At 38.6% G+C, this 25,275-nt stretch overlaps 4 protein-coding genes across 12 annotated transcripts; 1 reads left to right on the forward strand and 3 right to left on the reverse strand.

Moving 5' to 3' along the window:
• Positions 1 to 315: 315 nt before the first annotated feature.
• Positions 316 to 3,524, reverse strand: cishb (cytokine inducible SH2-containing protein b). 2 transcript variants are annotated; one of them, XM_043252426.1, is made up of 3 exons: positions 3,255 to 3,524; positions 1,981 to 2,154; positions 316 to 978 (listed from the first exon to the last, which is right to left on the reverse strand). In XM_043252426.1, exons 2-3 carry the CDS (start codon positions 2,147 to 2,149, stop codon positions 500 to 502), a joined length of 648 nt encoding a protein of 215 aa, XP_043108361.1. In that variant the 5' UTR covers positions 2,150 to 2,154; positions 3,255 to 3,524; the 3' UTR covers positions 316 to 499. The 2 variants fall into 2 exon arrangements, with proteins under 2 accessions (XP_043108361.1, XP_043108360.1); XM_043252425.1 differs by having other exon boundaries at positions 1,981 to 2,158; positions 3,255 to 3,514.
• An 835-nt stretch (positions 3,525 to 4,359) lies between these two features.
• twf2b (twinfilin actin-binding protein 2b) lies at positions 4,360 to 12,348 on the reverse strand. 5 transcript variants are annotated; one of them, XM_043252421.1, is made up of 11 exons: positions 11,781 to 12,348; positions 10,925 to 11,002; positions 9,665 to 9,843; positions 9,425 to 9,520; positions 8,180 to 8,284; positions 8,052 to 8,066; positions 7,927 to 7,968; positions 5,949 to 6,029; positions 5,458 to 5,608; positions 5,198 to 5,319; positions 4,360 to 4,746 (listed from the first exon to the last, which is right to left on the reverse strand). In XM_043252421.1, exons 1-11 carry the CDS (start codon positions 11,803 to 11,805, stop codon positions 4,579 to 4,581), a joined length of 1,062 nt encoding a protein of 353 aa, XP_043108356.1. In that variant the 5' UTR covers positions 11,806 to 12,348; the 3' UTR covers positions 4,360 to 4,578. The 5 variants fall into 5 exon arrangements, with proteins under 5 accessions (XP_043108356.1, XP_043108354.1, XP_043108357.1 ...); XM_043252419.1 differs by having other exon boundaries at positions 5,949 to 6,068; positions 11,781 to 12,346; XM_043252422.1 differs by lacking the exon at positions 8,052 to 8,066.
• An 842-nt stretch (positions 12,349 to 13,190) lies between these two features.
• rpusd4 (RNA pseudouridine synthase D4) lies at positions 13,191 to 16,170 on the forward strand. Its single transcript, XM_043252424.1, has 7 exons — positions 13,191 to 13,616; positions 13,725 to 13,890; positions 14,086 to 14,290; positions 14,464 to 14,557; positions 15,120 to 15,270; positions 15,435 to 15,532; positions 15,918 to 16,170. The coding sequence occupies exons 1-7, from the start codon at positions 13,452 to 13,454 to the stop codon at positions 16,113 to 16,115; spliced, it is 1,077 nt and encodes a 358-aa protein (XP_043108359.1). The 5' UTR covers positions 13,191 to 13,451; the 3' UTR covers positions 16,116 to 16,170.
• Positions 16,171 to 16,879: 709 nt separating this feature from the next.
• qrich1 (glutamine-rich 1) lies at positions 16,880 to 24,931 on the reverse strand. 4 transcript variants are annotated; one of them, XM_043252430.1, is made up of 12 exons: positions 24,760 to 24,931; positions 23,004 to 23,280; positions 22,840 to 22,914; positions 22,035 to 22,172; positions 21,240 to 21,956; positions 20,411 to 20,570; positions 20,136 to 20,290; positions 19,939 to 20,053; positions 19,753 to 19,861; positions 19,531 to 19,682; positions 18,473 to 18,563; positions 16,880 to 17,889 (listed from the first exon to the last, which is right to left on the reverse strand). In XM_043252430.1, the coding sequence occupies exons 2-12, from the start codon at positions 23,250 to 23,252 to the stop codon at positions 17,700 to 17,702; spliced, it is 2,151 nt and encodes a 716-aa protein (XP_043108365.1). In that variant the 5' UTR covers positions 23,253 to 23,280; positions 24,760 to 24,931; the 3' UTR covers positions 16,880 to 17,699. The 4 variants fall into 4 exon arrangements, with proteins under 4 accessions (XP_043108365.1, XP_043108364.1, XP_043108362.1 ...); XM_043252429.1 differs by having other exon boundaries at positions 22,840 to 22,917; XM_043252427.1 differs by having other exon boundaries at positions 22,834 to 22,917.
• Positions 24,932 to 25,275: the final 344 nt, after the last annotated feature.

Genomic DNA, 25,275 nt, shown 5'->3' on the forward strand with positions numbered 1-25,275 from the left:
GTTTGGTGTGTAAAAAAAAGCCTTTAACTTTTCATGTAATGATGACATTCTAACAGAAAACTAGTTCTTAATTAGCTAAATATTTTTTATTGTCAACTATTTCCTAAATATCTTCAAACAGAGTGCTTAAAATGCAACCCCTTTGGAGACACAAGGTCAGAATACATTTATGTATACGTATTTTGATGCTTTACTTTTTTTTATTGTTCTGGTGATGGCAGTATGTGCGCAGAGTTGAAGCTCCATTCTTCGAAGCACGGAAGGAAACAGAAACATTTTGTTCACCAAAATGAGAAGTATTTACAAATATAATTATTTTTTTTTTTTTACACAAAATAGTTCTTTATTTGCACACCTTATTTGCACACCTCTGATACATGACCGCAATAAACGTACCCATGATTTTGCCAGGGAGCAATATTTGCAAATTTTGGCTAAAACACTTTTGACTTTGCAAAAGTCCCCACCCCGAAATGCACAAACATCCCCCCAAGTGTCCTCACACCTGAAAGGGGTATTCTTGCAAGTACAGCAGCAGTGGCCGTGGCAGTGGCAGCTGTTTATGGCAATCTGTCTGTCTGTTTATAGTGAGGCGTGTGAGGTGCTGTAATGTCGGGAAGGCCTGAGGCCTGTACAGAGGCTTCCTGAGCTTTAGCAGGATGCCATTGTCCTTTGACACCATGTGACGTTCTTCAGCTGCTATCCTCTCCTCCTCTTGACTCGTGGATGTGTAGTGCTGCACGAGGCTAGGAAGAGCAGAGAAGGACAACAGGCTAGATCGGGCTGGAAAACTGGAATCGAGACGGAATTGGCCGCTGTCATATTCAATACGGACATTAGTTGGACCTCTCCACGTCTGTACAGACAGGGTGAAGAGGTAGAGTGGATGGCTGCTGTCACGGACAAGGAAAGTCCCTTCTGATGCTCCAATTAGGGCATCCCTTGCCTCACTGGCTGTCATACCACCCCAGTACCAGCCTTAAAGATAAAGAAATTATATTAATGACATACACTACCAACTGAGATCAGTACCTTATTCACATAGAAAGAAAAAATTAAAAAATAATATATATATATATATATATATATATATATATATATATATATATATATATACACACACATATATAGGAAGCAGCACAACTGTTGATAATAATAACAAATGTTTCTTGAGCAACAAATCAGCATATCAGAATAATTTCTGAAGGATCATATGATACTGAAGACTGGAGTAATGGCTGCCGAAAATTCAAAATATAACTAAACAGAAAATAATTATTTTAAATTACAATTCAAATTAGTACAAATACTGCAAATAACTGCAGCATGAGTAGAAACGTCTTTTAAACCATCAAAAAATTGTACTAAACCTGAACTTTTGAAGGGTATTTGATATCATGTAATAATAATGTTAATCTAAAACATAATAATTAAATTATAATTAATAATTATTTGTTTCTAAATTAAAAAAATAAATGTATAAATATTTTATCAGCACAGAAATAGACTATTGCTGTAATCACTTTAGGGCACAATCTGTTCTTCATAAAATATAAAATACATAAATGTAAAAAGATGACTTGAGACTCTGTATAGGGCTTGTTATTATAATCCAGCATTACACATAATCTTCAATTCATAGACGAGAATCCTGTGGGCGCTCAGGGGCTCAAATCTTTCGTCTTAAAGCAGACTTGCTCTCCCAAATACAGCGATTGTGGCTCTGCACTTTCTCAGATATTACATGTGCACCCTTAAACTTTGTCCTGTGTCCACGCAAATAAACGCTTTTTGTAAAAATGTATTTATTTGATGAAGTTATTTAGTGAAGTGCAATGCTCATATGAAGAATTTGTGTATGCTATTATTTGTTGGGAGTAGTTTATGTGTTGTGGGTTTGACCCGATCGTTGCCACTGGACAGATGCAATCATGAAACATAAGAAACATAAGTGCACATCACTGCTTAAATATTATATACCTGAGGTATGTAGGTGCTGAAAGGTGGTGGTGATAAAACGCAAGTCCTCAGCCGGGGCCCATGAGTACGGAACGGCTTGGGCCCGCTGAATCGGATGAACCTCTGATTCAACCCTCTCGTTTTGGGCACTTGTGTGGCTAGCGACCATTCCTGAAGGTGGCTCTGGCATGAGGGCTTTCTTATGAAAGAAAAAAAACACATTTCTTCAGAATAATTGCCGTGCAATGAACTGCTTTTTTGTTTAAATCTACGAAATGAAGTGAGACAGCAGAGAAAACAGTCCAAAGGTTAAAACCGCTGCGAGTTCGATATCGCCTCTTTTGTAATTCATAATTTCAGTGGAGTCAAAGAAAGAACAGAGGAAGTGAAGTGCGCCAAGAACGAGAAAATGCACTTGCATGCTGTTTACACAACGTGGCAAGAATTTCAACGGGGTAAACAACAGATTTTACAAGAGAAGAAGTTGCAAATATGTCGAAAGTCACACATGTTTCAATGTTATTGGGAAGCCTCAAATACAGTCAGAATCTGCATGTTATCCTTTATATATGTTAGATTACAGAAATATCATGACTCAAATGGTTAAGTTATCATACACTCATTATACACTAATCTCTGAAATGCACCGGAAAGGTAAATGTGTTTTTTTATTATTATTATTCTAAAAGCCTTTACAAACAACTGCAGCTTATATTGATTTATTGTATTTTTTTTTCTTTTATAGATAATTATGTCCATAGCCTATATAATTTTTTTAAAGATTTTATTCAAGTTAAATTTACACAAACTGTAAAGTACGCTCACAGGCGTGTTATGAATTCAATAAAACAAAAATGATTCAAATGGAAAGCCAGTTAAACTACGGTTTCCATTTACCTGTGTTGAAATAGAAATATATATATATATTTTTAATTATAACGATTACAATTACATTTAAATTAGACTCAACAGCCATGGCAGGGAAATACGCATGTGCTGTTTTTTAAAAAAAAAAAAGTTTCATGTTTGCAGACAGTAACTTTCAGTGCACGTTTCGCTGCTTATTACACAACGCAACATTAAAAATCATTCCGATGAGAACAATTTCGAAATACCAGCAGCGAGAATGGGGTAGGGATTACGAACTAAAATAAAAAAAGACGGGCGGAAAAGGTAACCTCTGCAGTTCATCGCAAACGAGTCGAGCGCAAACCCACCATACAGGTCTGGCCGCCTCACGCTTCCTACGAAACTAAAGGGATCTCAGATACAAAACACGTAGACAGATTTCTTACCTTTGTGGGCATAAAACCGTCACCTTCTGTAAGTAACCAAGAGGCGGCAGATTTCTGTGCGATGACAGTTTGGAAAGACCGTGAAATTTACGCGAATCCTTTGGAACATTGTTCCAGCGGCGCTATAAGGGCGACCAAACGTCCACAAAAGCGAGGGAATGCGGTCAACATCTAAACATTTTACAGCAGTAAATCCCTAAAGCCGAACGAGCCTCCTCTGTCAAGTGTTCTCCAGGAAATCGAAAGGAGAGAAATGAGGACGAAAAACAACATCAACAACCAAAAAAAAAAAAAAAAAAAAAGCTCGGTGGCAGTATTCAAACAAGAGTAATAGGTCGCTTGGCTTGGCGGATTGCTATTTTCCTGTAATAAGAAAAATAAGAAACGCCTTTGCAGGCACGTTTGGCTGTTTTATGAGGTGACGCGCATTCTAGGAAACGCGTTCCGAGAAACGCGCTGCATCTTTGCGCTCGCGGCCGCTTGGCGTTTCGCAGAACTGCGCTCTCGACCGTCGCCGCGTCTCCATTGGCTGCCGCGCGCCTCTGACGAAGCGTCCGTGCCGGTTTGGAGGCGGATGACTTTCCCAGTAAAGAGCTTTCCGGGAATGCTGAAACAGTCGCTGAAATTGACCTCTGCGCCAGCTGCGTTAACTGAGAGATCTCTGGGCGACAGCGAGGGCTGTGATGGGAGGTAACTGCAAGGTAAGCGTAGTGCTGAGTAAGTCTAATTCCAGAAAATGTTTATTGCCAGAATGTTAGTCATATGGTTAATTACATCCCAACATCCTAGTGACTGATAGAGCTGGCCCTGGATCAGCACATGCATTAACCCTTTAAGAGACAAACCCAGAAAAGCCATTAAATTAAAAATGTGTATATATATATATATATATATATATATACAAATATATGTTTTTAAAGACCTGCTTTATGTCTACTACACAACTGATGAGTATTCATAAATATATAACATCATTACTATTAAACTATTGGATAATTATCCAACAGTATCCACACTCTAGTACTAAATGCAGCTGCAATATATATATATATATATAAGTGTAAACATAATGCTTCTCCATAGACAAAAAAGGAGATTTAACAAGACGGATTAATGGATTTTATTTTATCTTAACATAAAAATCATCCTCTAAACAACACATTTATGTGGCCTTGAAAACCATGTGAGAATGTGTTTCAGAATGTAAGAAGACAAGTTAAAATCTAACATAAAAAATAATAAGCTCCAAAAGGATAGCTAAGACAAGAAACAGGCTACAGACAAGTGTATCAGCTGTCATTTTACATGTTCTGACTGTATGATTCTAGCTCTCATCTCCGTTCTCTCCCGATCCTTTGATTAGACGCTTGTTCCCTCGTTTCCCTGTTGGGCCCTTTGGCTTGGTGAAGGCTTGTTTCAGAGCATGCTGCTTCGGGTAAACCTCTTCATAAAGGAAATCCTCGGTCAGGCACTCTCCACTATCAATCTCCATCTAAACATATAAACATATAAAAATATTTACTGAAATGTGGATAAATATGAGTGTTTGATTCAAAGCAAATATCGTATGTTATGGATTATTAAGCTGTTATTCAAAGTTTCAAATAGCTTTTAAATATATAGATACTTTTACCTAGCGATGACGGACTAAACTGATCAAAAGTGACAGTAAACATATTAATAATAATATTACAAAATATGAATATATAATATATAAATGCTCCTTTTTTGTTATTTCTACTACTAATCCTGAACAAAAAGTATTACAGTTTCCATAAAAAGTAAATCAATATGATTTATGAATATTATAAAACATGATTTTATTTCCATTCTCAAGTATCTGGCATCCTCGTACTCTTCTACTCAGGTCAAAGTTTCAACAGCTATTAAAAACACACACACACACACACAAACATACCGTACAGTGTTAGGACCAACTGTACCTTTTTGGCGATCTCTATGTGATAGTCTCTCTCTACCTCATCCAGCAGTCGATTCTTACAGCTGGAGTACAGCATCCTTTCTTTTACGCTACAGCTATACCCAGGCATGGAGTAGATGAAAACTGCTCCACATATTCAAACACAAACATAACAAACATTAGCTTTGAAGAAACAAAAATCTTATTACCAATACCGAGAAGCCAATTCAGCATACTGTGACACTAGCAGAATAGTTAAATCAGCTACATTTTGGTACTAACCTACAGCTTCTAGTGCCTGTCCTTGATGGGCATGTTTGTACAGGAAAAAGTGGTATCGTGGGGTATCAGTGGGGATTCTGCTTGGCAGATCTATGGTCTCTGTAGGACTGGTGTGGACCAGCTCAATTGTCTCTCGTTCGGTGTCCAGCCGCTTAAGAAACGATACAGTAAAATGTGCCATGTTATTAATCTTAAGATTATGTGCAGTGCAGCAAGCATAACATTGTATGTGGTGATGTTTTGTTGCTTCATTTATTCCGAAATGTAATATTAGTGAATCCTGTTATAAAAATCATGTAAAGTAAAGAATGTTTTTTTTGCATTTTATTTGTATGCATAATGAAGGTAATTGTAACTAGTAATAGTAACTAGTAATTAATATATATATATATATATATATATATATATATATATATATATATATATATATATATATATATAAAGTGCAGTCTGAACATTTAGCTTTTTTCATGTGTATATGTGGAACTTACTAATTGAATGTAATTGATCCGTTTAAATTTAAGCTGCTGCAAAGCATGTTTAGCCTCTTCTTGCAATGGGAACGCCAAACCCTGCAAAGTCGGATTTTTACTCTCCACGCTGATCTCTGTCTGTATCCGAAACACGTAACAGAAAACAATGATTTTTATATATATATACAGTCATGGACAAAAATTTTGGCACCCTTGGTAAATGTGATCAAAGAAGGCCGTGAAAATGAATCTGCATTGTTAAACCTTTTGATCTTTAACTAGAAAATTCATAAAAATCAAACCTTTTATTGGATAGTAAGAATTTTAAATAGGGGAAAATATCATTATGAAATAATTTCAAGAGAATTTCAAGAGTTTCAAGAGAATTTCTTCTAGCTTATCCAAAACGAACTCCAACATATTCAATACCACTAATCATGGGTTTTGTGGACACAGGGATAAAAATGACCCCATGTGTACAATGAAATATTTCTTTTATGTTGTGAGCCTATATTTCTGCTGGAGGTCCTGGACATCTTGATCAGACACATGGCATCATTGATTCTATCAATGCTAAAAAAAACTGTAAGTGACTGGCTGTGTTATAAATCTTATAATGGGCCATGTTTGGATCTTCCAACCGTACAATAATTCAAACACAAACCTGCAACACAAAAATAGGTCACTGAGCAAAAAACCAAGCTTCTGCTTCATCTTCTGATCATTCCAGTTATCTGACCTGAACCCTGTAGAAAATGAGTGAGGTGAACTGAAGAGAAGAAGCACCAAAAGCAACAAAAGCTGGGAATCTAAAGAGTCTGGAGTGATTCTGGATGAAGGTGTTATCTAACCTCATCTGGCATTATATGAGAAAATTTTGTTAAACTGGCAAATGGAGGTTATAAAAAGTGTTGACTAATTGTGGCCAATGTGTAATAGAAAAAAACATTTATTTTATAATTATATTTTCCCCCATTTTAAATTCTTATTATCCACTGAAAGTTAAATTTTAACTGTTAACATTAATCCTTAAAGATCAAACGGATTAACAATGCAGATTCATTTTCAAGCCTTTTTTGGTCAGTATTTTTGGCCATGACTCTATATACAGCGCTCTCTGTAAGTATCGGTACAGTAGTGACAAAATTGCTTTGTTTGCTGTGTACCATATCTACAAATATGGTTAAAAGATGAATATGAGACAAAAGTACAGAATGTCACTTTTTTTTATTTTAAGTTATTTCAGGACATACCAAACAAAAATGTTACCAAATAAAAAGGACACCACTTTCAGAGTTGATCTCACTGTTTGGTTTGAGATTAAGTATTGGGACAGTTGATCTAAGCTATTATTTAGTTGCAGATCCCTTGCGTGCAATCAGACCAGTGAGTCTGTGATGCATGGACGTCACCAGACTATTGGTCTCATCCTCTGACTTGCTTTTCTCAGCCTTTAATGCAGCCATTTTTTGAGTTTCTGCTTTTTTGTCCCTTCTTCAGTGGGTAAAATTCACGTGCAGTTGGATTTAAATCTGGAGATTGATTCTAAGACTTTCCATCTTTGCCATGATAATTTTTTTTTGTCATGTTTTTCCTGATCCAACATATATTAACTCTTCATTAAAGTTGAGAGGGCCTGTTTCAGAGACAGCATGCTCATGCCAGGACACCATCTCCACCGTGCTTTACAGAGGATGCTTTTGCCTTATGCTCACATCAGATAGGATGAAACTTGAAGTGCTGATCTTCTGGTAAAACATATGTATTAAATCACCCAATAATAAAATGTGACATTCTGTAGATTTGTCTCATATTCCACCTTTAATCATATTTACAGATTTCTTGACTCCACAGCAAACAGAGCAATTTTGGCATTACTGTTCCAATTCTCCCAAAGAAGGGCACTGTATATATATTTTTTCTTATATATATACACACACACACACACACACACACATGTGTATGTATACTTTTAAATTTAGATAGATGAGGCTACCTTTGCTTGTCCACTTATGCTGGCAACTCGTCTTCTCTCATCCTAAATGGAACAGTACAAACCTTTTGTGAAAATCCCCTTAATACTTAAAGACTTGAAAAGTAAATCAATCATAGTACACTTACTCGTGCCACTTTGTCCTGTGGGGTGCATTAAAAAATGCATTTGTTTATTAGATATTTAGTTAGTCAGATTTGTCTCAGTTTTGGTGTGAAGTGTTTTGAAGCATACAAACGTTTTTGACCTTCCTCACCTCTGTAATTTTAATCTGATGTAGCTGTTGCTCAGCAGTGGTGAGGGGAGCCGGACAGGCGGACGAGGACAGGTGTCGTAGATAACCTTGGAAACACACATCTTCCTGCAGATAGAAAATAGTGCTTAGATGACACATCATCACACCTCTAAATATGTAAAGAAAAAAAGTAATGGTCTGGTTGCACATTCCACCAGTAATGCACAGTTTTGCTTAAAATATTGCAATGCACTCAATTTTATGGGTGACATATCAGAGTTTAAAAGAGGACAAATTGTTGGTGCATGTCTTGCTGGCATATCTGTGACCCAGACAGCAAGTCTTTGTGATTTATCAAGAGCCACGGTATTCACTGTAATGTCAGCATACCACCAAGAAGGACGAACCACATCCAACAGAAGTGACTGTGGACGCAAGAGGAAGCTGTCTAAAAGGGATGTCCAGGTGCTAAACCAGATTGTACCAAAAAAACAAAACCACAGCTGCACAACTCACTACAGAATTAAATGTGCACCTTAACTCTCCTGTTTTCACCAAAACTGTTCGGTCAATATACATGCCCGGGCTGCTATAGCTAAACTTTTGGTCGCTTGTGCCAATGCCAAACGGTGTCAACGGCAAAAATCATGGGCTGTGGACAATGTGGACAATATGTTTGCTCCTTACCTGTATCCTTCCCCCTCGAACACTGCCTGAACTTCTCTATCCCTGCAGCATGACGAGGACACCGGTTCCCCTGTTTATTTTGGACCCTTTTCCCCCCTGGACATTATTTGTACTCTTTCTGTTCATATAAAACTTTTTTCTAGTGTGAAGTGCATTTTAATATGAATAAAAATAAAATTATTTTTTTTTTTGCCCAGTAGAAAGTCCCCATTAATATTAAAGGAAGCCAATAAAGAACGTTAAGATTGAGTGCAGAAAACAAATGGGCGTTTGTCAGGAAAGTACATTTTATACTGTTGATGGCTCATGATTTCAGGCACCACACAATGTTGAATATTGAGCTTATATCTGGGATACTTGATTCTGATTGCTTATAATTTCTGCAAGCTGATTCTCAAAAATATTTGTGGTCCTATTCGCTCCAAAAACAAATAAAAAAAACATTTGCCCCAAAACACCCATGCAGCGGGATCAAAAAAAAAACATTTACATTGCTATACATATATGTATGTAAAAACATATATTGTAACAGTACAGGTATCAAATATTTCTTGTTTAAATATACCCCTGTCTACACACCTGGACTGTTCCAAACACCTCATCTTTCAGGTGACTTCCTCCAAACTCTTTCTTCAGTGTGGCACGGGTAGCAGCGTACACCATCTTTAACCTCACCTTTATAGTGTGGAATGAATGGGCATGGTCACACAGAACTGACAATATTTTAAGCCAAAGTGGTTAAAAAAGAACATTATTTATATAGTAGAGGATTTTGTATTTAGCAAACACACTCAACTTTATAATGTGTTTCCTACTTACCGGTGACTGGTCCGGCGACCAGGAGATAAACAGCCACTCATATCCCAGCTGGTTCTGTGAGTCGAGGCGGTAAAGGATATAACAGGGTTCCAGACCGTCCAGCATGGGCAGGACACAGGCATCGTAGTCCTGATCCCAGCTCTGAGACACCTCTCTGTACGCTCCCAACACCAGCTGTTCTGAAGCACACACAGACAGATACACACACATACACACCTCATAACACACACCCTGACTACTTGCAGTAGCCCCAGATAAATGCACTGACTATCACTCTGGGTCCAAAAACAGCACGGTGCCATGTTATCATACACTAGCACTGCACGGATAACATTCCAGAGTCCAATTTATCTCCACATTTACTTGACATTCTTTAGAGTCAACAAGTGACTGAAATATATTTGCTAGAGTAAATGTATGCAGCCTTACATGGAAAAACATCAAACCGAGTGTCATTTATTTTAAAACATAGCAAAAGCACACTTTTAAGCAAAACATTTATGTATGTTTGTTAGGTTTTCAATGATAAAACAGCTTCTAAATGATAAGTGGTAACGATAAATAAGTACAATATAAGCAATAACATTCTTTAATGTGAACTGAATGTCCTGTTTCTGGACATGTAATTGCCCTTAATGAACTGTATTATAATTAACATTCATATTAAATGCAATTAGTTGAACTTTAGAGTGCTTTTTGAGTAGGACTAAATACGTCTTTCCATGAAATTTCATAATTATTTAAAATGTTTTATACTACTTTTATTGTAATTTTTACCTCATTTGTACGTCGCTTTGGATAAAGGCGTCTGCTAAATGACTAAATGTAAATGTAAATGTAAATACAATAGCTACATTTTTAACCAAGTAGTCCACTTTACATGTGCTTTATGATGTTAGTCAACACATCACAATAAGAATACTTACTGAAAGCATGACAAATTATAACTAAAAATTACTATTTGTGTAAACAAATTACTTTAAAACATGTTAAGATGTACCTTAGAGTATTACGACACATAGTCCTAAAAGTGTGCTCACTTTAAATACGCGTAAGTGGCTATTTATTTCAACAATATTATCATTTTTAAAAACATAATTGAATTACAGCTTATTCTACAGTAGGTATTGTTTTATTACAAAATCATGTGAGGCCTGACATCAACATATGTGCTCAAACAAAACCATCCTGTGGGTATTGAAATACTATTATTGTACTACATATACAGACGGCCTCACAAACAAAAATGCTCCTACTCACCGCTCCTTATAACAATCTTCACCACCCTGACAGCGCCCCTTCTTGCCTTCACGAGGAACTCTCTCAAGTCTGGAGTTGCTGGTTTCAGTAGTGAAGTATACAGCATATGACAATACAACAGAGACAGGACACAGTGAGTAAACCTAAGAATTAGTTTATGCCACAGACATTTAATTATCATAAGAATAGACAGAGACTACCCCGTTACATAGGCCTAGTATTTCATGTCATAAATTATAAAAACACCAAGAAAATCGACTGAAACAAAGGAAATTTTACACTGCTTCCACACTGTGCGGCCCGTGCCTCATTCTTGGCCTCACCATGGTAACAGGGCATCAGGACTCATAAATGATGTAGGTGCAGGTGAGATGGATGAGGAACAGCGCTTCCGCCCGTAAGCTTAAATTACCTCCCATCATCATTCACATAAAACACAGCATAAAACTATCTCTTTATGTCAAAACTATATAGAACACTACACTGGAGAACAAAAAGTTTAAAATTAAGCATTTTTAGTAGTACAATCTCCTTTTTACATAGACAGTCCCCTTTGCCCAAAGACGAACACATTTGCACAGAGCCTCCATGCAAATCTAAAAAAAAGTTAAATGCAAGATTTTAAAGCAAACGTTTTTAATCTAGAGCTTTTACAGGTTTTATTCCAAAGTGCCTTTTTTTTACTTTTTGCATATCTTAACGGTGTCTATTACACGTATAACTAAAAATGCGTGCTTTTCTTTCGCTAAAAGGAGAACAGAAAGAAAACTCATAAAAGTATATCAAACATGATTTATTCTAAATGTAACATTTTATAAACCTGTACGGGCCAGTAGTGTACTGAAATGGTGCCTACCATGAATACCCGTCTGGTGCGACATCCCAAGTCCCCTCTATGGTCCAGCTCAGTTCGAATTCCTGTCGAAACTCCCACGTTGTCCTCCTATTGTCTTCAGTGGCACTGCTATCTGTGCCCAGCAGTGTGGTCCAACTCACTTCCGTACAATGACATCAACGCCCCTTAAGCATCTTACTTGGGGAATCCTGTTTGAAATTTGATCTGCGGAACTGAGGAAGATGTGTAGCCTAATATTACACCTGTCAAGGGATGGGTTCCAGCACACCACCTATCTAGTATTATTCGTCCATCACTGGTGGCCCTTATGGGGTATAAAGTGGATGACAACATCTGATATCTGTGCTGAGCTGAATGCTGAAGCTCTAGTGCAGAATAAAAGAAAGCAGCCGACTGAACAATATCTGTCTTGACAATATCTGTCTGTCTCTGCTCTTCTACAAACAGTTATGCCACGCTCCATTTGTGAAAAGAAATGGCACATTATCACTCACAAACATCGAGGACCTGATAGGAGCATATAAAGCAGTGGCCTGTGGTAGCTCAAATTCCACCAGGCTGTCATGAGATACCATGCAGGCGGCTGCTGACCCCCAACCAGCAGGACAGGCGGTTCGTTTAGACAGCCTAACCAACTATCAAAAGGCCATTTCAAACCGTAAACTCGCTCCCTTGACTTCTCAGGTTTATGAGATTTGTTGCAAGGTAATGATTGCGTTTCTAAAAAGTGTTTGAGGGCTTTTTATTTCATTAGAGCATATAACGGACAAAAAGGTTTAAATCTGGTGTGTGTATAAAGGCAGACAGAAAGAGAGAGAACATACCCGTAAGTTTTCTAGTGCTGGCTTCATGTTTAATTCACTCAGCTGTGAGCACAAACCCAGCCATTATTCATTATTCACGCGCAGCCCTCCCTTCAAAGATACACACATGCTCTGCACACATAGATTCTCTTTCTCCTTCACACCACGCTTTTTCGTTGATCAAATGGTATACTGACAACTAAGCGCAGAGTCCTTTTTAAAGAATATCTGAAGTCTTTACTAGAGCTGAAAGTGCATTAAAAACCAATTAACGTTTTTTATGACTTTTGTGATGGTGCTTCTGTGAATCAATGTGCACCATCATTCTGCCCAGAGCCTTTTATTTAGAATTGCACTAATGTAATCCGCTAAAATAACCCCATTTTGATAAAAAGAAATAGCTCAAATAGTCCAAAAGCTACATTTGTTTTGCAGACTGTTTAATATGTTATCTCAATGACATGCATGCACTTTAAATTCGTCCAAAAACTTCTTCAGGTAGTCTATTTATGACCACACTGCCACATACGTAATAGTCATTTATTATTTTTTTATAAATCGATATGATAGATGGTTTGTGCACAGCTAATGAATCAGAAATGTTCATCGTGACCAGAACGAATCTATTGACCCGATTCGGCTGAATGTAATGTCACGCTGATCAGTGACTTTTATTTTGAACTGGTGTTCTTCACTTTACTTCTTGCTCCGCTGTTCATTTTGCTTATGCTTTTAATGTCTTCTTGGTTACTCGGCTTTTCCTGTGATACTAGCTTTTTAATCGGACCTATACGCCAGTGAGTAATGCAATATCGTGGAGCTCAGATTTAAGGAAAGAGAGTTGCCTTTGAACTATTCATCTGTGAAAATGCGCTATGCACGTGAGGTGACATTTACGCCGCTCGTGAGAGCGTACGCCACTGCTTCAAAAACAGAGACCTTCGCTTCTAGCGGGAAAGCAGGACTCAAAGCAGCGGATATCGCGAACAGACTCCGGAGTGAAAAGGAAAAACAAACTAATGTCAACAATGAGGTTAGATACGTTTGTACATTCGCTTATGTGTGTGTATAGTGTGTTTTGACTAAAGTGTCTTCATGTGCAACCATTTTAGTTCCGTCTTTTTTTCGTTCCTCTCCAAAGGTTCCGGTGTCACCTCTTCAAAACAGAGTGAACGAACTTAAACAGTTTTCTCAGAAACTACAGTCTGTTCATCCCAGTGTGTTCGTAAAAGCTCTTTACGGTGGCATCCTTTATCAAGACCAAAACATAATCGCCATAAATAAACCGTATGGAGTCCCTCTGCATAGTGAGTATTCTCCGTTTTTGATAATTTGGGTTTTTATAGTAAATGCAACAAAATATGCAAGTTTAATACCATTCCAATAAAGTAAAATAAGGTTTAAATAGTACATACCTGATAATATTATTCTTACGTGATTGCACAAGACCGGTCTTTGGTTATACTAACATGCTTGTTAATTTCCTTTTTTCGTTCTCATAGATGTAGATGGGATCAGAAACAGCATAGCAGAATGTCTGCCTTTGCTCGCAAAGATAACTGATGGAATGTCGCCGGGACAACATTTTCACCTTTGCCATAGCCTGGAAAAAGAAAATACTGGAGTTTTGATCCTGGCTAAAACCGAGGATGCCGCTGAACATGTCCAAACACTCATCAGATCACACAAAGTGGAAAGGAAGTACTTGTAAGTTAAACTTCAAAAGCTTCCTTTGTCGCCTATCTTCAGTTGGATGCAATTGAATTTTTTTAAAGGGTCGTTTATTTCTGGCGTGCCGTTATTATCCCTTTTTTGCTTTTTTTGATCACTGATTCTCTCACAACAGCATACAGTAACATAATCTCATTTGTTTTGTTCAGGGCAGTCACTGTAGGTGTGCCCATTCCATCCGAGGGAGTGATTGACATTCCCATTATAGAGAAGGAGGTCATGGGACCTCAGCCACATTTTAAGGTAACACCTCAATAAACCATCTCTTATTCTAACGTATAAAAAAACCCTTTACCTTCAGGCCGTCAGAGATGTAAATGTGGTTCGTTATTGTTCAGCAGTTTTGTATTACATTACATGCTCACCAATGGATCCTCTTCTTTGAATGAGTGCCATCAAAATGAGAATCCAAAAAGCAGATAAGAACATAACAGTAATCCACAAGACTCCCATCCAAACCTTAATGCTTTTTCTGCATGTTTGTAATCCATGAGTTGGATGTTTTTAACATTTTTAAGTCCTTCATCGTATTGTTTTCTTCATTTAACATTTTGTCTCGTCTGACTCGGGAGACAAATATGCATAGATCAAACATCATTTACAAGCGTAAATGGTCTAAAACTACTTTAAACCAATACGTTGGCAGATTTCAGTGTAAAAGGACAAAATGTGTCCGTTTTAATGGCACCCATTCACTCAAGTGTTCACAATAAGAAATGTATGATGCACTTAAAAACGGATTTTAAGAACAGGGTCTCCTCCGGTACTTTGCTAGAATTAAACTTTGTATGTTTATTCTGCTCAGATGGGTCTAAGCCCTTTGTTCAAAGTGAGTGAGGAGGGAGATGGAGTGACCAGGGTAAGAGCTCATCGACAGGCACACAGTGCAGTCACGCAGTATCGGGTTCTGGACAGCACCAGTGGCTGCAGCTTGGTGGAACTGCAGCCTGTCACAGGTACTAAACGACCATGACGTGTGGAAAGCGTACCTCCTAACTGTGCCCTATACTCTCTAATTGTAAATGCTGCTAGGTTTACTCGTATGTAATGTAACATTGTGTTCTGATTTCTGTAAAAGAACACATTTAAGCACATGATGACCAGAACCAATGTGTTTTAGGTGTGAAAAACCAGCCTCGCGTACATATGGCTCTTGCTTTGAACTGCTGCATTCTTGGAGACCACAAATATGCACAATGGAACAAACTAGCACCACAGGTATGAGATGTCCTGCATAGCCTTTTTTTATGATTCTTAAATTAATAAAATGTGAAGAACAACAGAATTTATTTCAGATAGAAATCTTTTGCAAAATCATTGTTTTTAATGTCACTTTTGATCAAAGGAGAAAAAATAAGTACCCCCGAACTTTTAAACGATATCGTATTTCTAGATTCTAGAAGTATTTGAATAAACGCTTGTTTAAGATTTAGATACACAACCGATTCATGAAGTTTTACTACAGTATTTACTTAGTCTATGAACATAGTAAGTGTTGTGTTAATAATGAATAATCAAGAGGTGGTGTAGTGTTTTCTTGAGACATGACTCATTGTCACGTTTGAAGACTGACCAAGCGCGGGTTTCACATTTCGCATTACAGAAGCTGCCAGAGGGCATACTGCGACGGCTGGGCCTGGTGCAGAGTAAAACACGATACCTCCCTCTTCACCTGCACTCCCGAAGGATCGTCCTGCCAGGGTTCAAAGGTCACAGTGACATCACAGTGTCCTGTCCCCTTCCTAAATACTTCACCAACACCTTAAAGAGACTACGGATCCCGCTACCGACAAAGGAATGAGATGGATCACCGCTAGGAACTCAAGACTGAAAAAGTGTATTTGTATTGAGAGGATGAAGTGCTTTGACTATAAAAGAAATACATTATGTATCCTGAATAGGTGCTTTTTTTTGTCCAGATTTGTAATAAAAGATTATTTAAAGTTTTATGAAGAAAAATGATATCTCTTCTTTATCTGTGAATTATGGAATGACAGATTAGGGATAACATATGGACCTTGAATATCAGACATTAGATTTTAAAATAATCACTATTGGTTGTTGTATATTTAATTGTGCATAAACATTTGCCCTGTTTTTAGATTTATATCACCATATTCTAGAACAAATTTTGAATACCCTGTTTTCATACTTTTATTATTTATACGTTTTGATGCCTAAATTCATATGTAGTAAATGAAGCCGGGGTAATCTCAACCTTTTTGACTCCCAACAATAAAAGGTTTTTAAAATGTTTCTAATGGATAAAAACAGGTCTAAAAATTGTACTTTTAAAAAAATATGACTTCAAAAAAAAAAGAGTCTTTTAGTGATTTGCTGCATGTTTTGTCTTTTTAAATTAATCACTTGGAGGTTTGCTGGTTAAGAACTTTTCATTTATTTTTTTAATTTGAGGGAAAAAAAATGTATAGCACTTTAATAACATGAAAATTCTCGTTAACTAGAATTTTAATACCAGCATATCCCTTGTGCAATTTTTTTTTACTAAACTTAATTGTGAATTATTGCATAATCAATATTTCAATAATAATAATAATAGTTCTGTGAACTACTTATGCACAAATTTATTCAGTTTCTGTGCCACGAGGCCCACGTGTGCTTGTGAGACAGAACTGACCAGAGACTGCAGGAAGGGTCAAAGATGACACATACAGGTAATTCACTGTACAAAAAGGCATGTTTGAAAACACAGGCTTCAATTCTCCAGCACCACTATAATATCAATACATATCAGGTTACCATAGATGCATGTATATATAAAAAAAAAAATAAAAACAGAACCAAAAAGTCTTCATGTATAATACACTCCTTAGGTACGTGAACTCTGCTACTGCAAGCTCCTTGGGGTGAGCAGGGGTTGTGTTAGGTGTTACGGATGAATAAAGCCATGTTTTTAAATGTGTTTACACCTGGCCATCACATGGTGTTCCAGTCCACTGCCAATAATCACTTTAGTATGCGTTCGTAAAAACCACCAGATCCTTACAGTTCTGCACTTAAAGAAAATAAACAGCGAGGACAGTGAGAAGAAGGATGGAGCGTAACATACATGGCAGAAAGAGAAAATGCACACAGCAAGGGATCTGGGCAAATACGTTTCAATGGTCATTAGAGGAACAAACAGAAATAGTTCCTGTATCTAAAACGAACAAAAAAAAAAAAGGCTTGTTTGTATGTCCAGTTCATTGAAAACCCCTCTTGAACCTCTTCGCTCTCCATTTAATCATGGGTGAAATATAAGGAGATGCTGCAGAGGCTATTTGATTCAGTCTCTTCAGAAAGGAGAGGATGATGGCATAATGGAGCGCTGGAGAAGCCTCTCTCTTATTCCATCTTGCTTTCTTTCACTCGCCCTCATCTTTTCTCAGTGTACGTTGGCCTGCGCGATGGAGATTATCTCCTGGATTTCCCGCACCATCATGATGCGTGTTAGCATGTGCTCCAGCTGCTCGCTCGTGATTGGCTGAGTGGAGTACCAAATAGGGCTGTTGGGTGCCACAACAGGCTCTGGCGTCAGGTAATACGTGTCATTACGACCCTTTGCAGTCTGAGGGCTGAGGACAGAGAAAACAATGAGGACAACAATACAGAAAAAGTATTAAAGTGCCCCTATTATTGACTTTTGAAAATGACCCTTTCATGCAGTGTGTAACATCATGAAAACATCCTGTAAAATTTTAAATCTAAATGTGCACCGTGTATAAAGGTATTGTGTCTCAAAAGAAAGAGTTGACTGAATCATTTGAAACGAGTCAGTTTTAAAATGAATTCCAAGCCGTTTCATGTAGATGTCACCGTGAAACATTAGCATATTGTCCACACAGACCTGGGAAAACTTAATTTTCATGTTAGTCTGCATGAAAATTCTTTGCCACTATATAAAAAGCATTAAAAGCTCACAGACACTGTACTGAAAGAAATCGACACATAAATAGCGTCATGCAAATTCAGCAAATAAGGTAAAAAATTAATGCATATTATAATGGAAATGTATGCAAATGAAAACTTGCATGCATGCCAACCCATTGTTGGGGACTCCCAAATCCAACATATGAACCATTCATAACTCATAATAGGGGCACTTTAAAACGTTTAAGATAATTAAAAAATGTGCACATGATAAAATCAGTGGCTTACCATTTGAAGAGGTAAAAGTCATAGAGCTTAATAGGACAACGCAGTGGGTTCTCTGGGTCCTCCGCCTGCTCTACGTACATGTCATCAGTCACTGGAACAATAATAGATGCGATTCATGACTTACCACAGTTTTAAAACTTATGTCATTCAGTTCAGCTTTATAAGATTTTTCATTGTAGAGGACAACGCAGTGGGTTCTCTGGGTCCTCCGCCTGCTCTGCGTACATGTCATCAGTCACTGGAACAATAATAGATGCGATTCATGACTTACCACAGTTTTTGCCCAATGAACTTATGACTTTCTATAATGTCTCCATTCATTTGTTCATGGCAAAAAAAATAATTCTCAATTATAAGTCACACACACACACAGGAACTTTGACCAACATTTTTCATTGTAGACATTTGCATCTGTATTGTTTTGATTGATTATATTGAAATAATATATATTATATAAAAGGTTAAATAATTAAACGTTTCGGAGAATCAGTGAATATTAATCCATAGCTACAGCCTCCTTACTGAACATATGACATGATGCCTGGCTCATTGAAATGGTGACTTATCTCCACCTACTGGCGATTTCAGTTTTAAATCTACAAGCATCACTTCATTTTTGCAGCATTTATTACTTTATAATATGAATAATACACTTAATGGAATGGTAAGAATATGACATAAAACATGACATACAATTAATAAGGCTTTTGCCCAAGGTAAAAAAAACACCTATAAATCAATTTAAGGTGGAATATATTGTCCCTAAATGGCAAAGGTGTGACTGTAGTCTGAGTGGGGGTAATAACTCCACTGCTTTAGACCATCTACTTTCTACTTTCCTGGGGGGAAGTTTTTTTTTAAACTTCAAAACCCTTCATCATTATTTATTTAGTTCTAACAAATAAGTTCTTGTTGAAATTAACTAAAATTAAAACTACTTTGCTTATCTACTTTTTTCTGACGTAAAAATAAACACCACAATTTGTAAATTCCATGGGTATAGCTTCCGGTATAATCCACCAGCTATTTTTAGCCTTGTTTTCCGGTTGCCTCCTTACCTTTCTGTCCAACATGGTGTGGCCCAACTCCTTTCAGGTAGCGGATGCTGGTGCTCTTGTCTTTAGGGTTAGTGGGATTCTTTTTGGTGTGTCTGAGCACTTTGGAGAAGGCCACTTTCATATGCTGCTCCACTGTGGTCAAGTGGAAGTACCTGTGCAGAGAGACCCCATTATATCCCCTGATCATTACCTGCCACCACTTTTGAAGAGAAAGAGACTCACTTGGTGTTGAAGTACATCAGTGTAGTAAGTAGAGTGGATGGAGAATGAGCTCCCAGCTGTTTACACTCCCAGAGCATCTCCTCTGTCACATGACTTGGGATAATGTAGCCTGGCAAATGCAAAGGCAAACATAAGTTTTACAGAACTCAAAATTACATCATTTAAAAACACACACCAACATCTTACCAAGAGGGTGAACACTGGGCCTCCACTCCTCAAGAATTTTGTGTAAACACTGGCAAAACCGGCTGTAGTACTGATCAGAGAAGATGTCGTCTACTCTGGAGTTCTCGAACATGTACTGAACAAAACAAAAAAGAAGGAAATCAGCTTATGCAAACGAATGATCAGCAGAAACTAAAATACTAAGTAGTAAGACGTACTTTCTGTATACATAAAAATACATAGTATAGCGAATCAGGTTCAAATGGTTCCCCTTCCAGCCCACGAGCCTCTTGGGTCATCAAAGACAGAGCCAAGTTCAGCTCGCCCACTGAACTTGATACAAGGTCATCCTGGAAACGCAGCGGCTGCCGACCTGCAGACGTGTGAATCATAACATTTCACTCATATCGCTATTGCCTTCTTCAAATTTAGTAACAATCCTAAATTCAGGGGTGGTATAAAGACAGAGGTAGCAATGAAAACATGAACTCACGTCCTATAGGTGCCAGCTTATTTTGTTCATTCTTGTCCAACTCAGCATTTTTGCGCTGAACCCACAGCCTCCAGACTTCCAGCCCTTCCTCAGGCTTCAGTGTGTTGGGGAGGACCAGCTCTGGAGGAGGTTCCACCTGTGGTTCTGCCTCTGCCTGCGCCTGAAAATACAAAACACTATCATTGGCGCATTGTTTTGATATGCGTAAGTGATTCTTCACAGTTAAATGCGCATCCCACGCTGAAGAAATGCAAAGTGCCTTGAGACAGCCTAGGGGTTATGAAAAGCTCACCCCAAAATGAAAATTCTGTCATTAATTACTCACCCTCATGTCGGTCTAAAGTACTCAAATTAAGACATTTTTGATCAAATCAGATCCTAGGTCCAGAAATGTTGTAAACACCTCGGTAAAACAGTCCACGTGACGTCAGTGGCCCAACTTCAGTTATGCAACACAACAAGAATACTTTTTTTGGAAAAGATAACAAAAAGAGTACTCAATCATTCTTCTCCCCCAAAGTTACGTCTTCTGCCACTTCAGTGAGTTTCACAATGCATTCGAACGCTTTGGCCTAAGCATAAACAACACTTATTACATTCATGCCGTCTTTTTCCCCAAATGTAAACAGCGCTGATTACGTCAGATGTGCTCTTAAGTAATCTCAGAAATCAACAAAGACATAACCCGAGGGAGAAGAACAGTTGAGTAACTTGGCACATGGACTATTTTACTTATGTATTTACTATGTTTCTAGGTTCTAGGTAGAATTTTCATTTTGGGGTGAACTAATCCTTCAAGCATACAGGATTCCTCCTAGCATGTGTTCACCTGTAGGTGAAGCTGTTGTTCCTGAGCCTCTCCATCCTGTACGTGTTGCTGCTGTTGCTGCGGATCCCATATGTGCAAGGCTTGCGTCGTCCCAGAATAAGCGCCCCCTACAGTCTGCACTGCTACAGGGATGTGAATGTTTCCATTCATAAACTGCGCTGGGAACAGCGAATGTACAACCTCCTCCTGAGTGGTCACTCCTGAGCCAGACACTGGAACGGCCACTGCCCCGGCAGTCTGAGACGCACCGATTACCATCTTGTCTTTGTCTTTATCGGTAGGTGAGGCCTGTACCTGCACGGTGCTGTAGGCCTCCTGAGGGATGGCGATGTGGGCCACACCTTGCTGCTGTGGGGCAGAGTACACAGGTATGGTCCAGGTCTCACCGGCTGGGCCTGTGATGGTACCAGTGGCGCTGTAGAGATGAGTGCTATCAACGGTCAGCAGGTCTGGCCGGAGTGACAAGTAGCCCTGCTGTTGGCCCTGCGGGATGGCCAATACAGTAGCCAGCTGCTGCCCTTGAGGAAGCGAGTAGGACACAACTGTTGGGACGTCCACCTTACGTTTCTTTGCAGGCTGGAGGACAGCGGGCGAGCCTCCAGGTCGCCGCTCTGCCTCCCTGGGTGAGCCTTGCTGCTGAGGAGGGGACAGAGCCTCCACGGTCTGGATCTGAATCTGTTGACCTCCGGCAACTGCTGCCACCAGCTGGGCTTGAAGCTGCGAGTCAAACACACCTTACAATAAGAATCCAAAGTGCATAAATGTAGAAGCCGATCGTGCATTGGTGTGCATTACCTGTTGCTGTTGTTCCTCTGTGAGTTCTCCCTGTTGTACCAGCTGTGTAGTGGTAACTCCTTGTAGCTGCTGTTGGGTTGGAGAGGCCACCTGAAGTACCTGACCAACCGTCTGCCCCTGTTCCCCCTGGATCTGCACCTGCCAATAAAGAGATGGAGAGGTATTTAAAGGTAATTATTCAACTACTTTCAGGACAGAAATTCTGAAATATTTGCAGTTGCAGATATGTTCTGTGGTGAACAGATACTACATCGACCAGACAATGCTGACATTCAATCTACATGATGGATAATCAAGATCATTGGTAGCACCAGCCATCATGCCTCAAACTCATGATCTACACTGTAACAAAATATGAAAGATTAAATTTACACTCCCTTCAGATTAAAAAAATGCCCCTAGCAGCCTGAAGCTTTTCATTATTCCCATAATTTAAAGGCCGAAACTTAGGTCTACCTAAAAAATGCAAATAAACCCAAATGTTGAATGTCTAAAGTGTCATGTCATCCAAACCTGACTGTCTTATTTTAAGCACAACAGAAGATATTTTGACAAATGTCTCAATGTTTTTTTTCCACACATTGAACATCAATGGTAAACATAAACTGCCTGGTTCCCAACATTCTTAAAAATAACTTTCTTTGTGTTCTGTAAGTCATACAGCTTTAGAATGACATGAAGGAGAATAAATGGTGACTGTACTTTAATTTTTAGCCGAACCGCTCCTTTAACTGTACAACCACACTAAATGTTGTACAGCTAAGACATAAACACAGAACCAACAAAGACAGAATCAAACCTGTACTTGGATCTGCTGTTCAGATGCTTGATGCACAGCTGCAGCCAGCTGGGGGGAGATCTGTGTAGATGTCACCTGCACCTGCTCAGAAGTGAAGCAGAAATCTGACCACAAGTTTTTGAGTTTAAAATCACAGTTAAAATGACAACAAGAAGTGATTCTTTTCCTACCGGACACGCCAGCTCCAACAATGAGCCTGCCACTTCTGTGCTGTCCGTGTAGATGCAGTTGGCCCCCTGCTGGTACACCATAGTTGTGGTGGTGCCGCTGGTCTGCTGACTGAACTCCTGCAGAACCTCCGGGCCTTTGGAGGCCAGCGACTCCAGAAACTCTTTCATGCGGTGCTGGGGTATAGTGCGTGCCTTCTGCCGCACATACTCGTCGAACGAGATTGCACCGCCTTCAATGGGCTCATTCATGACAGGTCAATCCACCCTGCACAGGAGCCTTGAACACAAATGACACAAACACAATACCAGTCAAAATATGACACAAACTGTATGTATGTTTCTCATTTAAACTTATAAAGTGTATGCAAAAAAAAAAAAAAAAAGTTATAGGTTTTCATATCCTAAAAAGTCTTATTGTTGATAAACAGAAACAACAACAAACTTTTTTTTTGTATTCCCATCTGGTCTGATAGCAAAAGAAAATATCCACAATACGTTTTTTAAAAATATCGAGATTAGGAAAGAAACAATGTCACTCAGTAAAATCACTCACGCACGCAGATTCAACCAGATATTTCTGAATGCCAAGGTTATTAACAAGAAGCGTAATTTGATAAATGTAGATTAAATGCTTAAAAATTATACACATGTAACAGCTTGCTATAATTAATAACTAAAGATAATAACTGCACAAACATGTAATCAAAATCTGTGAAAAGGGTCCATAGAAAATATGTCATTATTATTCTATTAATGACAGTTAATTTTACATAAATGATTAACGTACAATCATCGCTTGAAATATGTGTACCCTAGTAATTTACAATACATAAAGCTTATATGAACTCGAGTATAATGAATGTGAAAAACAGTATTTTCATCACTGCTAGGTCTACACCGGCATATGAAGGATTCAATAAATGTCACAATCCGCACAACGCAGATGTGATTTAATTTTGCATCAGCATCCCGCCCGACCACAAACACGTGAAATCGGTCCGCATCCTTTAAAACTAAGGCTAAAGGTGTTTCGTGTGATTTGGTAAGGATGAAGAGCTGTGCGTTTAAAGCATTCAGACAGAAACAGCCTCTACCCTTGCTGGACTTTGGACCCCTCGAGCAAAATAAATGAGTTGCTTTGAGGTTGCTATCAAATCGCAATGCCGGCCTCGCTCTGAACGATCAACTGTGACATTTTTTAATGAATACACATAAGCAACGGTCATAATTTCATGTGACTGTGAGCAGGCTCTGCTTATGGTCAATCACATACAGGACCACTCAATGCTTTGCCTCGAAAAGATGCTAGCATTAATGCTAACTGGCTAACCTTCGTAAAACGAAGCTTCAAAGCCCTCAGAAAAGAGTGCGAGAACCTGCAATGCGACACTAAATACATTTATGACACGTCGCCGTGCGATATTAGTTATTATTCCCGCTGTGAGTGCAGCAACGCGCGCGCACTTGTGTAGCTAACGCGAGCTCGCGTGCTAATCGTCCCATGCTACCTTAAATAAAAGCCAAAGCAATTTCCGCCAAAACACGCCGTTCAAAAACCAAAAACCCCACTAAAGCTGAACTAAAGCTGGCCGTGCACATGTTCAGTCCGTTTGCTTTGCTATACCTCGTTGTTTTTGCACTCGAACACATTTGTCGGTATTTAAGTGCGATTTATGTCGTGACGTGTGCTTATTCTGCTACACATATAAATGAAACGGTTTAAACCCCGCTGCGGCCGGTTGCAAACATGTCCTACCGTATTGAAAAATACACAAACGCGCTGCTTGGACGGCTCGGCTGGCTGAAAATGTTATTTTTGAACAATAATGTTTGCGATAGAGCTGACGGAAGTAGGCCTGCTGTGACAGCGCTAGACCCCGGGCTGTCCTGTAGCGTGAAGGCGGGGACGGATTCGCAGCTCCCCCTTCCGGCTCCACCGCTGCCGCAAGCACATTCACAACCCCATGAACGCGGAGCACGGGGGTGCCAGATTTAGCCAGATCGCGAAAAAAATAAAAAATAAAAAAATACATTTAATGGAAGTAATCAGTAGAAAACAAAATGGCTAGCTGAAGTGCATAGAATGATGAAATCTTTGATAATGTCACACACACACACACACACACACACACACACACACACACACACACACACATATATATATATATATATATATATATATATATATATATATATATATATAAACATTATATAGAAATATTAATTTTTGTATGTTATTTTGTTTGAATAATATATATATGTTACAAACCAA

This window comes from Puntigrus tetrazona, chromosome 11 (genome assembly GCF_018831695.1).
Source record: "Puntigrus tetrazona isolate hp1 chromosome 11, ASM1883169v1, whole genome shotgun sequence".
NCBI classification, from domain to species: domain Eukaryota; kingdom Metazoa; phylum Chordata; class Actinopteri; order Cypriniformes; family Cyprinidae; genus Puntigrus; species Puntigrus tetrazona.

Coding starts and splice junctions, on each gene's coding strand:
- cishb (XM_043252425.1), bottom strand. Junction 979..1,980: donor TCAGCACCTACATACCTCAG/GTATATAATATT, acceptor TTTATCTTTAAG/GCTGGTACTGGGGTGGTATG.
- twf2b (XM_043252419.1), bottom strand. CDS start 11,805: ATGTCGCACCAGACGGGTATTCATG. Junction 9,521..9,664: donor GGTCGCCGGACCAGTCACCG/GTAAGTAGGAAA, acceptor CACACTATAAAG/GTGAGGTTAAAGATGGTGTA. Junction 6,069..7,926: donor GCATAAGTGGACAAGCAAAG/GTAGCCTCATCT, acceptor TTTCGGATACAG/ACAGAGATCAGCGTGGAGAG.
- rpusd4 (XM_043252424.1), top strand. CDS start 13,452: ATGCGCTATGCACGTGAGGTGACATTTACGCCGCTCGTGAGAGCGTAC. Junction 14,558..15,119: donor GACCTCAGCCACATTTTAAG/GTAACACCTCAA, acceptor TATTCTGCTCAG/ATGGGTCTAAGCCCTTTGTT. Junction 15,271..15,434: donor GGAACTGCAGCCTGTCACAG/GTACTAAACGAC, acceptor AATGTGTTTTAG/GTGTGAAAAACCAGCCTCGC.
- qrich1 (XM_043252427.1), bottom strand. CDS start 23,252: ATGAATGAGCCCATTGAAGGCGGTGCAATCTCGTTCGACGAGTATGTG. Junction 19,683..19,752: donor CTGATGTACTTCAACACCAA/GTGAGTCTCTTT, acceptor CTCTCTGCACAG/GTACTTCCACTTGACCACAG. Junction 18,564..19,530: donor ACACCATGTTGGACAGAAAG/GTAAGGAGGCAA, acceptor TTATTGTTCCAG/TGACTGATGACATGTACGTA.